Source organism: Squalius cephalus (assembly GCF_949319135.1).
Source record: "Squalius cephalus genome assembly, chromosome: 11".
Taxonomy (NCBI): Eukaryota; Metazoa; Chordata; class Actinopteri; order Cypriniformes; family Leuciscidae; genus Squalius; species Squalius cephalus.
In genome coordinates, this window is record NC_137132.1 from 10,716,745 (window position 1) to 10,731,464 (window position 14,720).

The 14,720-nt window shown below is 35.6% G+C and overlaps 1 protein-coding gene across 2 annotated transcripts in view; it reads left to right on the forward strand.

Moving 5' to 3' along the window:
* Positions 1-14,720, forward strand: part of prkd2 (protein kinase D2) — a 40,970-nt gene that overhangs the window by 3,067 nt on the left and 23,183 nt on the right. The window contains exon 1 of one of the 2 annotated variants that reach the window (XM_079885075.1): positions 2,741-2,959. The exons of the other annotated variant lie outside the window; for it this stretch is intronic. Within the exon in view, the coding sequence (XP_079741201.1) occupies positions 2,888-2,959 (72 nt within the window). The 5' untranslated portion in view covers positions 2,741-2,887. Of the gene's footprint in view, positions 1-2,740; positions 2,960-14,720 lie in introns of those variants that run through there. 2 annotated transcript variants of the gene reach the window in all.

Genomic DNA, 14,720 nt, shown 5'->3' on the forward strand with positions numbered 1-14,720 from the left:
AAGAGCAGCTGGTTAAAAATCACTACTCGTTTGTTTTCTTACAAATGCGGCCACTGTAAAGCACACAATGTCTGGTATCAGGGGAGTCACAGGTAATTCTGTACCGTGCAACTCCCATATAGTCCTCTTACTCCTGCTCATTTGCATGGCTGAGAAGAGTCTTTGCATGGAAGGACCGTATTTCCTGGTTAAGTTACCGCTTTGCACTAGCCACCATTTGACTATACAAAATACACATTCGGTCGTGTGCTTATCGACAGGAAATGAATGACAAAAGTGAAAAGAGAAAAGACAAGAGAGACAATCTTTGGCTTGTTGTTTTGTTAGGGATATTTTCTTATGAGCTGATCTTAAAGCTGTTTTGCATTAAATCTAAATGTTGAAGATTTAGATAAGAGTTGCTGGTCCCTAGATAAGAAGAAATCTGCTAAACTTCTTTGATTAAACATAGAGTGAACTTCATGTTTGATCTACACAGACTGATTTTAATAATAATACAATTTTATGTTGTTTGTGTTTTATTTTAATAATATATAAGTCCATATAGAAAGTGGAAGCAATATACAATAAAAACGAAGTAAACACATTTTTCACCGCCAGCGGCTGATCACTTTCCTCAGACAATATTTTCTGTCATACACATTTATTGAAACTCTGGAATAGGATTATGATGCATACTGCAAACTTTATTAAGACTATTATTTTAGGCCACACCAAAATTCTACAGTGTAAATAGTGAATCATTGTACCAGTGAATATGTTAATCATTTAGTACAATGGTGTATGTCAAAGTCCCATTCAATTAGCATATGATACAGTCGTTTTACCATGGTACAGCCACATTTAGTTTTTGAAAGAATAATGTACTATACGAAATTAGCTTTCACTGGTCAGTTCAAAAAGAGAAAACAAACAAGTGAGGAACAAAAGCAAACTTCTGTTTTTGTCTAGCTGGGATTTAGAGGTTGGAGGTGTGTCCAGATTACTCTTTCACTATGTTGGGTGCTCAATTATGAGGTCACAGATGGTTTCTGTTACCCGGGGCAGTATGGCTCACCCGTCGCACCAGTTTCCACCAAAATACCACAGTTAACAGTGATTGTTACTACAATAAAAGTGTTCTAACTTGGTCTTCTTAAAGCTTCTTAGAATGTTTGACGAAGATCTTGTTAATTTATTATGAAGTAGTAACAACTAGAATTTTACTAGAACGGTTCTAGAAGAACTGTGCAAAAGTATCCATTGCGATACTAGGGTGTTGTGGCTGGTTGCCAGGGTGTTGCTAGATTGTTACTAGGCTGTTCTTTATTTCTTATTTTACTATAGATGTCTATGTTTTAATATTTAAAATCCCTATGAGGTTCCCACAAAATGACAAATTAAAAATGACATCAACATTATTTTTGGTCCCTGTTTTTTTATTTAGCACATCTCTGTTTGTTTTAAATAACAACATAATATTTAGCTAGAAGGATGTTCACTCCGTTTAGTACACTGACACACAAATACTGCTGTTTGTAAGGCCTTAATCTCACAGTTGGCACACGTTTTGGTTTTGAAATGTGTTGTTGAATGCCATGCTGTTAGTAAATCAGTATGTAATTAATCCCATTAGGATTATATTCTTTTCAGACCAACCATGGTTTGGTTGATTTATTTGGAAGAATGGAGATTTTGTATTATAATACAAATCAAAGCAGCTTAACTTCGCCATGAAAAAAGCATGAACGAGTGGAACGAGGTGTCAGTCTCACATGTGCTTGAATCGACTGTAATGTAGGACGGTGTGAACGTTAGGTGTGGGTGGAGTGTGCAGTTTGCGATTTTGGAGAAGGTGGAGCAGTGTGTTTATGTGTGCATTCGTGAATGTGCATGAGTGTAAGAAGAGAGGTTTTGTGTTTAGTGTTTCCAAGACGGATTGCTGCAGAAAGTTAAATGGGTGGGTTACCACAGTGGGTAAACACATGATCTCAGGGTGAAGAGAGAAGTCTGGTTCCAGTCACACCGGCAGACGAGCATTTATGTGTGTGTTTTCAAATGCTGAGCTCCCTATTACTGTCTTGAACAAAAAAGTACAGTAGTATTACCATGTTTTTATGGACATGTGCCATGGTGCAATATGGTAATCATTCAGTAGTGCATTGTAAACTCAGCCCTTGTGAAAAATTAGTAGTGATTTTTTGACCCACTTAAGTAGGAGGACTTTAAAACATACATCTTTATGCCATTTGATAAAAAAAAAAAAAAGTCTTTGAAATATGGTTAAAATGTACTGCCCTAAAGTAGTTATAGTAAACTAAAATATACTTTACTGTCGTTTTATTGAAACTAGGCTGTCATGCATTTAGTTATATTTGTAATGATGAAGTTGCAATTTAGTAGGATATATATATTAGTGTATACAATTAAATATATGAATGAATAACACAGTAAAGTTACAATTTTAATCAAGCGCTTTACATGGGCTTTAGTATGTTATTCAACACATCATAGGCAATGCTTTTCAAAACCCCTTTTTTGTTACATGCATGAAACTCTTCACATCCTGATAGCAATTAATAGGCTTATAGAAGTGTCTAAAAAAAAAAAAAAAAAAAAAAAAAGTACATGTATCTTTTGGTCTCAGTCAGAACCAAAAAATGTGTCCTACCTGCCTGTCAGTGTATTTGCACACCTCCGCGTGCCCTGCTCGCGCGAACATGAGGCTATGCAGCAAAGAGTTGAAGACTGACAGCCACCAAGCGCCAAAAACAAACAGCAGCACCATTTTACAGTTCCTCATGAACCAAAACAACGAGCTTATGCTGCGTTCACGCATGTCGTAACCGTAATTTAGATACGGCAACACTTTCTACCCGGAGCTGTTCACGCCCTCAGACTCGGATTTATGCGTTTCTTTGGCAACAATATCAACGCCGAAATGGATCTGCAGCAGTCAGGCGGTACAAGTAAGAGCTCTGTAAGTTGTTTACGTTTATTGTTATTGTAATGTTATGTGCTTTGAGACATGAGGTATATTTAACGCGTGACGCATTGCAGACTCTGGCTGTGCGCGTTCATGTGAGGATTTTGAGAAGCTCTGAAGGGAGGGTGGGACCTTATGCTTTCAAAGCTAACTTGCTATTGCTAGCCTCTCCAAAATTGCCTTCTCTAACTTTAAGTTTACGTTACTTCTTTAAAGCATGACAAAAGATGATTAAAACGTACTGTAGTGTAAAACGTGTACTTAATGTGTGTCATGTACACTTTAATTGACTTTTATTTCATTAATATATTATGTGCAGTTTCAAGTTTAAAAAAAAAAATATAGGCCTAACTTTTAAGATTTTATGTACACTACAAGTGCACATTCAATACAGTTAAGTACATTTTTCACAAGAGATATCAAAGTGCCATGATAGTATTAGCATCATATACCATCACTGTATTGTATCGGCACAATAAGGGTCTTTTATGTGTGTCTAGGCTTGGGAATCAAAAACTACAGTAGTTCTGATTTCGTGCCACCTATGTACTGATTCTTTTCAATTAATTTGTCAAAAAGACTCAAGAATAAGTATCCCTCAAAAGTACTGAAAGAATCTTATGAATTTATAAAAAAAAAACTTTTCCATTCACATCCTTACTTCCATCTCCATTCATTTCTGTTTTTCTGTTTAAAGTAATAAAGTCCTGACTATGGCTCTGGGGATCAATGTGGCATTCCTATTGGCTTACCTGCCTCATCACCCTGACGCCTGGGCCACAAAAGACCATTTCAGCACGGTGGAGCACATACTCATTTTGTCCCTTGGCCAAGTCCCCTCCGCCCCCTTCTCCCCTCCGCTTGCCAGCCATGCCTCTCGTGTTACCGTTCGCTTGAATAAAAAAAGGCTGCTTTGTTTTCCGAGCCCTTGCTTCAGCCCCAGGCAGCACACACAAAGTGAGTTTGTGGGCTTAATGAAATCACTGTGTGTGTGTGTCTGGAGCGTGTGTGATTTTTTGCATCTAAACCAACATGTTGAGTTCAGGAGGTAGAGACTCCGGTCCCATTTTCAGACACCGTTGTTTTTGTTGTCACTGTGCATTTTAAAATTTTGAAAGTGCTCCAAAATCACGTTGACCGTGTTACATAGAGCAAAATTGACAACACAACCCAAATTAATATTCAAGCTCTGTTGATAGCACTTGCTATGCTGTCAATTACGACAGAAAGTTGTTTTGGCTCATCCCTCGGTTGTGCATCTTACATTTTTTGTTAAAAAGCTTTTATTGATAAATCCATATGTAGCCAAAATGTGGTATATTTTAACTGTAGGCCTAGTTGTCTGAATGGTTTTGTTGTCTCATCTTATCTAGATGCACTTCTGATTATGCATTCCCAGCATATTTTTTTTGTGAGTGGAATATGTTCCATGGAAAAGTGCTGCACAGATAGATAAATCATGTAGTTATGTGTTCCTTTCTTGACATCTTTGCTCACATTTTACTGTGTTTACTGTTTTTTTTAATTGTGATGAGATACATTTTGACATAACTGCATGGACTGTTGATAAGCGACACTATATTAAGCTTGTATAAACTATGTGTTTAAATGCATTTAACAGTTTTTCCAGTATATAATTGCCCCTTAGACTTCTGTTGTAAAAGCATTGTGTCAACACACTTTTTGTTCTTTTTTTACAAACCGAGACGAGCCAAAATAATGTCTTTGAGGATTGACAGCATGCCACAGATGCTATCAATAAAGTTCCACTTAACCTGGAATGTAATGGCAAGTAGGGTTTTTGTAAAACATAGGCTAAACAGGTTTATTGTAGCTGTGGTGCTCACTCATGTGAATGATACAAGATCAAATCCTGCTTGCAACATTGTTTATTAATTATTAAATTTAAATACGCGTGTGTGTGTGTATATATATATATATATATATATATATATATATATATATATATATATATATACATATATATATACCATATCAATGAGTTATAATGCTGTAGCAGCAGTTTGACTGCACTGTTAAGTTAGTGAGAAAGCATCATTGGTATTTGCACCAGTCCTGCAGGCTGTCATGCTCTACGTAATGGCCCTAGCCATGTGTGGAATGTAAATTTGGCCTTTACACCTTTTTCCATGACACAGACGTTCACCTTTGTTGTTATATCGGTGTTATCTACTCGTGACTCAAAGGAAAGTCGTCTTAAACCACATATACACTGTGATTGCATGGGACTGACGCAAGCACATTAAACAAAGAAACAGTGCGCTTGGTACCTCCAAAAACTTTCCTTCCTTGCCCTCTTGGACTTGTGAGAACACAAACAGGAAGTCAGGCTCTTAATCCCGATATTCTACATAAACATCACAGGAGTTTTACCATGTCTGACAGGCGTACTAATACATGGCCTGCTGTTGCTTTAGTTGAGATTATAAGAATATTACACGAAGATCCAATGAAATGGTTTGACTAACACAATTTTGTTTCCTATGACGTATTGGTTGCACTTTATTTTACAGTATGTGCACTTACTTGTACTTACACTACAGAGCACTACAGTGTACTTACCTAAGTAAGTACTGGGTATTATAAAGTAACTACATAGGTTAAGGTTAGGTTTAGAGGCAGATTCAGGATTAGTAGTTATTACCCAGTTATTGCAATTACTATAATATGCACATAGTATGTGCATGGGGAACAGGACTGTTCATTGCAGATGACATTTGAAGGAATAACTTTTTGTTCTAGACAGCGTTTTATTAGTGATTTTTATATAGGCCTATGCACATACATAAGTCATACATTTTTGCTTTATTTTCCGGAAGAGAGAGATGAAATGTAATAATTGTGTGTATCTGCGAAAAGTTTATTTCGTCATCTTTTTTGAGTGCACCAGCATTAGCTTACTAATAAAGCTAAATAGCTTTATAACCTAACTAAAATCCACAAAACGTTGATTTTATGGGGTCTTTGATTGCTTTTACTTCCTTATGAAACAATGTACGTTTATCTCCCCTTCTGAGAACAACACTTTAGGACACTTGCAACAAAGAGTACTGATTATGTAAATAGGGGCACTTTTTAAAAATGTACTTAGTATAGTACACTTAAGTGGCCTTTGATTTGATTAGTAGTCCTATTATACTATCTTCAAGTACAGATTTTAAAGTACACTACAAGATTACATTCAGTACTCTTTTCCACAAGGATAGTCTCTTAAACTGGTCAGCTACTTTGCTAGCTGTTCAGATTTGCATTGCAAAGAACTCCTTCAGTTGTGCCTATGCTGCAGGGGACTACCCATTGCACAAGTGGACTAGGGTGGAGGAACAGAAGAAAAGAGTAAAACTCAGTAGAATATAATCTTTTATGGTATTGTGTTCCTCTAAATGACCTCAGTGTTGTATTTGTTGTGAATCAGCTACTGACATCACCCGTTTATTGCGTCATCTCTTGCGACGGGGAATTCTCATTCATTCCTGTCTCGGGTTGTTGAACCGTGCCTTATGAGCAACAAAAAAAAAAAAAAAAAAAACTTGGCATTTCTGATACGTTTCTCAGCTTGGAGGTACTATGACATCACGCAACCCAAAAATAACCTGACTTGCGAAAAGCATTTGTTCCATCACACACAAACACAAAGGCCGGTGAAATTCCCGCACTGAGCCAAGCAGTTGCTGGACTCTAATGAGTGTAGCGTTGACGTCTTTACACAGCAATTACCATGGCACCGTTTCATTTAATGTAAATATCTGCCAAAATCCTTGGGAAGTTTATGTTTCAGCCATTTAGCTAGTAACAGAAGACTATTTCGAGGGTGGTGACGGTGGACGGCTTAAGAAGTTGCAGCCAAGGGTGTTGTCTCAAACATTGTATTGCGTTATTCGTATTGTGCTATTTTAAAGATGAGCCTTTTGTATATGTCTCTTCCGAGTGCTGTTTGCAACATTTTAAAAACATTTGCATACCTGCTGTCCAACTCCTACAAACATTAAGCATTCACAGACACAGTCCAGTTTCTATCATTCATTCAAATATAAATGCTCACAATGGAACAGATTATGAGGGAACTGTTTGAAAGGGTTATCTTTGTGAAAAGTGTATAAGCTGTACTGATTGGAAACAAAACAGGCATGTTGCAAACAACCAGCCATTGTTCCTAATATTCATTCAGTCTGGTCTGCCACTTTACACAGTAATCTCCTTTTGCTTCATACCTACCCTGTGAAAAGAATTGCATTTTAGCATACTTTTAAAAAGTGCTTATTATGAAAATATATAACCATGAATACCATGCTGTTTTAAAACACTTAATTGCATGTTAATAATTAATTGAAAATGTGTTATAATTTAAATATATATTAAATGCAATTAGCTAAAATTTTGAGTGCTTTTTAGACCCACTTAAAGGATTTTATAATCACATCTGTTGTGAAATATGGTTAAAGTATACTGTTGAATGCACTGACAAATGTGTATTGTAAACTAATATACAGTACATTAATGTAATTTCTTTAATTTATTATTATTTTAAATGTATTTGTAATTACTCATCTGTAATGATGTTGTAATTTAGAAGTTTTAACATATATTAACATTAAATCTAATACTGAATAGCATGGAAGCTTGTTTCCGCCACCGAATAAATCAATTTAAAAGATAGATGCGACTTTTTATCTCGCAATTCTGATCGCAATATTTTTTTCTCAGAATTGTGAGATATAAACTCGCAATTCTCACTTTTTTTCTCGCAGTTCTCACTTTTTTTCTTACAATTCTCACTTTTTCTTGCAATTGCGAGTTTATATCTCGCAATTCTGACTTAAATAAATTCGCTATTGCGAGTTATAAATTCAAATTCTGAGGAGAAACTTGACTTGTCATTATAATTTCTGTAATGGCCAACAAAATCTACCAAGATTTTAGCACATGGTTTAAGACCTGCATTTTTGGGGCGGTAAATAATGGCGCAAATACATTTGACTAGAGCAAACCTTAGTAAATCACCTTGTGCGATTCGTTTAAATACTCTCCTCCCATAAAAAATGTTTGCGGCAAAAGTGCGCTGGTGCAAGCTGTTATTAAATATGTCCCTATATATGAACCCTCAATTCTGAGAAAAAAAGTAAGAATTGCTTAAAAGAACAATTCTGACTTTATTTCACACTATTGCGACTTTTATATCATGCAATTCTGAGAAACTTGCAAGATGTAGCCATGCTAAATAAAAGTTAAATAAAATAAAAAGTTCTTTACATGTGCTTTAGTATGTTAGTCAACACATCAAAATAAGTGTAGCCTACTACACATCAAACCACGACAAAAGACCATCAAAACAATGACACTTTGTGCACTTTTTAAAAGTGTACTTAAGTGTGTGAAGAAATATAGTCATGAAAGTGTTGGCTACTTTGTTAGTGGCTATTTATTTCATTAATATTGTCCGCAAGTTGTACCTGTGAAAATCGCACGTAGTATTTAACCAAAATATGGTTAAATATTGTTGACGGGTCACTTATAAGAGTGACACAAGGTACCCACAGAGTTGCATATTGGATTTTTTTTTTTTTTTTTTTTTTCCAAATTTCTGTGCATTGAACTATGTGTTCATAGTTGATTTTAACGAAGGGTCAATTTGTATAGAATCCTATGTGCGATTTTCACAGTTCACAAACATTTAGCCTAGTTTTGATGCCTATAAATAAGTGAATAATTTTCATCATTTTGAATTCAGATGTAGTTATTTGGACTTTTTGTCCACAATATAATTTTTTTTAAGCTACTTCCAACTACACTGAAAAAAATAATTCAATTACTCAATTGAATAGTGGACATTGGTTGCACACAAATTGTTTGCTTTGGTAGCCACTTACACAATTGTGTTCCATCAACACAGATTATTCACGTTCAAATAACACAGACGAACACAGACTATTCATGTTCAATCAACAAAGTAAATTATACTAAATATAAATTCATAAATCTTTTCAGTGCATGAACCAATTTTAAATGCTAAGTTTACACACTCTTCCAGCCAAAGCATTTACTATGAGTGTTGCTGAATCAGTCCACAACCTAACCAAATGCTCCACTCTTCTCCACAATGGTAACCCTTAGAAAATGGTTCTAATAATTTGAATGCAATTGAACATTAAACACAATTACACACTATCAAGTCTTCCCCTTTTCTAATTTTCTCAAAAACACATAAAATAACACTTAATTTCAACATTTATTCGCTCTTAATTCAGCCATATGCAAAGCATGCTGGGAACTAACAAGCACCGCCCAGTTTCAGTTAATGCAACACAAATCATTCATGTAATCCAACACAAATGGATTAAGTAAACTTAAATTTAACCCATATTTAAGCAGATTGAACACAATCAAATTAAGTTTGGACAAAATGTATAGCCAGGGAACTACACTGCGACCAAAATGGTCGCATATGCGACCTTTTGAAATGCCATTGCGACCAAAATTTTTAATGGGTCGCAAATGTATCACTGATTATTTTTGTACCTATGTTTTAGGCAATATGCGCTATGATTTACTATGACCATTTATTAAAACAGAAATGTGTATTTTAAGAATACGTTTTATAACGTGCTCTGAGCCTCTGAGCATTCAACACATAAGTTGGCTTCAGCCCCGCGACCGTTAGCCTACTTAAAACGTGCCATTGTATCTGCGCGACTCGCGAGCTCTCTCTCACACAAATACGGACGCGCGCGCACACACAGAGAGAAGATAATTGTAAAATGAAAATTGACGGGCTATAGTTTAAATTTTGTTCTTGCTTGTTTTGTTTTTTCTGTCAAAATGTCGGAAAGCATATTGTATTATCCATCCGTGTTTTTAAAATTCGTTAAATGACGGACGTTTTACAACACAGCCCTCGTTATATGTCGGATTCGTCAAACTTAGCCTACTTGATATTATTTTTACAATACGTGATTCGTTATGCTATTATTGGACTCCTGTCTATTCATTGTCAACTGTTTTCTATAAATATGTTTGTATTGGCTAACATTTATGCAGCTAATGCCTGTCCTGTTTAAAATGCGCAATGTTCAAATGCAAAGACAGCACGTCACAAATAGAAGCCCTTTTCCCTGTGCTATTTAGTATCATATTTGGTTATTGGAATAATAAATTAAGTAGCCTATCTTTATTGTACACCTGTTTTTTTAAAAAACAATTTTTTTTTTTTTGTTGTTGTTGTTTTCTAGGGATTTCTTAATTTTAGACAAGTTGACCAGCACACATTATATGCAATGCAATGCAATATAATGCATGTGTGTCCTATGTGTGACATATTTTGCACACAGGTAAAGGTGCCCAACATAAGTCATTTCTAAAGTGTAAAAAAAAAAAAAAAAAGTGTTTTGGAAAATATCTCTTTATTTGATTGTCAGTAAATTTGTTTTCTATACAGAGATATCGATAGCGGCCATAACAGCAATATTAATATCGGTTATTATCGATATCGGCCACAATTTTCACATCGGTGCATCACTACTTAAGAGTTCAGGAGTCTGCCCATCTGTGCCAACCATAGCATGTTGAAATCCATTTGGCACTTTATTGTGTACTGTATTTTCTATTGCAGTAAATCTATCCCAACCAATGTTAAAGAAAACAAAAACAAGAAGGCATGTGGTTTAAAAGATGGCAAGTAAAATAAAAAACACATCTGTATGCAATACAGTTTCATTACAGAGCGGCGTACTATAAATAATTTGTGCGACCAAATCATGTTTTGCGCCAGTAACTGAAAAAGTTAGTAGCGCAAGTGCCACCAGTGGAAAAGGTTAGTGTAGTTCCCTGATAGCAATTGTGTTGCTTAAGCTCATTTTAATCAAGCAATTTGAACAAGCAGCAAAAATCATTTTTTTCAGTGTAATATGCATGACATGTGGTAATAATGTGCCCAACTCAGACATATAGCCTAAGTTACAGGTTCACTTGAAGGCAGAACCTTAAATGTCACCTATGTAGATCAACCTTAGGCAATAGGCTATATTACGGAAACTTTAACATAGAATGTCACAAAATCTGGGTCGGGAAATGTGATGTCATATGCATTTCTTGTTTATTTGCTTTATGCTGGTTGACTATAGTTATTACTGTGCAAATAGTGGCTTTAGCAATCATATTGGCATCTGAATAGGTCATATAAGCACTTACAGCTTCTGGCATGATTCATTGATTGAGTCTATGTTACGACTGTATAATCAATGAACGTCTGTGTGACAACATAAATCTATAGGCCTATTTAGGCCTTATGTTTGCCAAGATTTGTTTTTGTTCATTGATAGACCGAAAGATAGTATTGAAAATAACTATGTTTGAACGTCTCACTATAAATGTGTCAATTCTAAATTCAATTCAAAACAAAGGCATTGTTCAAAATACAGTTATCTATGTCTAGATCTATTCAAACCAAGCTATTAAAAGACTAGATCTCACTTTATTGACCGTAATGCATCCGAGAGCTTGATACACAATAAGACGCATGCTTTCAGTGCTTAGGAATGTGTGAAGTCGATTTCAGATAAAGAAGAAGGGCTGGGCATAAAAAGCCACATAAACTGTGTGTGTGTGTGCTGTAAACACTAGATACATGAAAGGAAATGGCGGTGATGATGAAAAGCAGAACTCTAGTCTATTAGTTCGTTTCTCACTTCTCTGTTGCTATTTTTGACCCAGATTCTCATGCTGTCACACAGTCCTCTCTTGGTTTGGCGACCCTGTTATATTTCTTTTCTTTTACCTGCTATTAATGTAGAGGTTTTCAACCACAGAGATGTACAGTAGATGAGGTCACAGGAGATTCCTATAAATAATAGCTTCTGTAAAATAATTTTCAATTATAGTATTATTTATTATACATTTTTAAAGACATAAAAAATTTCCAGCTTCTCTTGAGCTTAAAATATTGCAAAATGTAGTCAACATACAATGTAAATTTGAGAACCGAAAATGTCTTGGTTAGAAATAGAACAGAAAAATAATATAAACCATTCTCAACAAAAATGTTGAACAAAAAAGCATAAAATGCCTAAATAGTCTATTCCTACATCGCCTGATGCTCTTGAATGTGGATCTCTGGTTGCACACTGTCTCTATTAAAGCAGGTCTTTGAGTCCTGAATTGGAGTATTGGGCATTTCCATTACAATTAGCTGATGTTTGGATAGTACACAAAGGGCAATCTAAGGAAAAAGTGACTTCTCGTTCCATTATTAAGGAGTTTGTTTGTAAGAACCAGGCCTTGACATGTGGGAATATTAACAGACTGAAGTGGGTCATGGTGTTGCAAACATTCATTCTAAAACTGCTGTGGCCAAACTGTGTTCGCATTTTCAAACCATGGTCCTGGTCATGTGACCATGATCATATCAGAGAATGAAGCCACAAAGTGGTTAAGGGGGTTCACAGATGAATAGGCAAATATATGGATCAGAGGCAGTCTTTGCAATACAGAGGCCCGTTTTAAAGAGAGATTGTGGCCCCCCAGTGAGGAAAAAAAGATAAAAACATTTTTGACTGCTATTACTTTATTATATCTGTTCTATTTAACAATGTTATCTCATATTTCACTCTTAATGGTTTATTTGTAAATGCATTCTATCTCTTTAACTATAGCTTGTTACAATCAACAAAACAACAGTATGGAATCTTAATCACTCGCTTAATCAACCACCAGTAGGTGGCAGCAAATCATGCTCTTAACGAGCAGGTCATTAAGGGTACATTTACAGGACAACGATGTACTAAAAACAGAAAAATTTTTCCTTTGCGTTTTTCGAGATGGCAATGTTGTCAAAACAATTTTCCCATTCATATTGAACCACGAAAACGATTAAAAACATTTTATTATGCTGTCAGGCCAGTAGTTGGGGAGGTTTATTTAACAACAAGTTTTTTACAAAGTTACATCGCTAACTGCTGGCCTAGCAGCATAATACAGCGTTTGTAATCGTTATCGCGGATCCGTGTGAATGGGGATCGTTTTAACAACGTTGTCGTCTGTACGCGAAAACCGTAAAGGAAAAACGTTTCTGTTTTTAGGACATCGTTGTTGTGCCCTTAATAACTCACTCGTTTTGACAATGATTTGCTGCCACCTACTGGTGGATTCAGTTATTAAGATTCCATGCTGTTTTTTTGTTGATTGTAAAGTTTACGCTTTCAGTCCCCCTAAACGCTGTTGTCATGTAGATTAACAGCCAAAATGCATAAAAAGTTTTGTTTTTAGTTGAGCACGGTGTTGTGTACACAGCCCTCTTTTTTGAGTGCAAGCGGATGCCCCTCTTTTGCGAGGCCTGTTTGAAGTGAAAGGGGTGAAAGGCCGCTATGTGCGCATGTCCATATGTCTTTCATTAGAGGACAAAGTTAAATAAAGTAAGCAGTATATCGAAAAATAAAACAAAAAGACTACAATGGTGGACTAAATTCTTTAAAGTACCCTGAATCGTACTTTACCATTAAAGTACCATTGTACATTACAAAGTACTTTAGTATTAACATCTGATTATTATTATTATTGTAAGTAGTCAAAAGACTATAACTTTAATTTGTGTTCGTGTTCCAGTTACTTAATTTATGTTAGCCTAGTAACTTAAAGGTGCTCTAAGTCATGTCATGCGTTTTTTAGGCCAAAACATTTTTTGTCACATACCGCAAACATCTCCTCACTATCCGCTAGCTGCATGTCCCCTGAACACACTGTAAAAAAACGCGGTCTCTGTAGACACCACAGGCTCCACAAACTGCAACAAAAACAAACTGAGCAACAAACAGAGCGACCCGCAGCACGAAACATAACAAACTGTTCCAGCCAATAACCGACAAGAATGATGTGGGGGTGGGGTTCGGGGGTTAGTGCGCGGATGAGGAGGAGGGAGGGTCTAGCTAGCCTCCGTTTTGTTTGACAATAATTCGAATGTCAACAAGAAGAAACGTCTCCCGGGATCGCTTAGACAACCTTTAACTGTAGCTTAGAATTAATTGCTATTTATTAAAAGTAAACCAATTTAATGATGAAAAATTAAAGTTTTTTTTAAATTTTCTCCACAGAGACGAGAAACTTTTTATATATATTATTTATTATATATTTATATATATTATAATATTTAATTATATATATATATATATATATTTTTTTTTTTTTTTTTTTTTTTTTTTTTGACTGTCAACATATCAAACATGTCAAAATAATACATGCATGATACAATATCATACATTTTATAATAAGACACTTTATGGTTATTGGCCATAAAGACAACTAATATTGCAAGTGAATAGTGAAATATTGCATTATTTTCGTGGATTGTTCACTTGCAGCTTTGATGTCTGCTTCACAATCTGAACTACTTTAAAAAAGCTAGTCGTCGCATTGGGAGATCAACGGTGCAGTTTATTTGATACTAGATTTTTATTAGAAGCTGTTGCCACATCAGCCCAAATCCCTGGAGCGCACTGGGGATCACCCTTTATTGGCATTTGATTGGTAATATGAGGAGGGAGAATACAGTTCACACTTGGAAGTGCAAATAAATGTCACTCATCTTTATTACTTTAAGTCAGTCCAGAGATTTGCAATATTACATGTAAGCAGAGGGCATTGGCTATTTATAGCGTGTGGTTTTATGTCAACGTGCTCATGTCTGGTGAGACAGCACAGGGTCAAAGTCCTGACGGATGTTGTGATAGGTGTTTGTGTAGACTGTGCT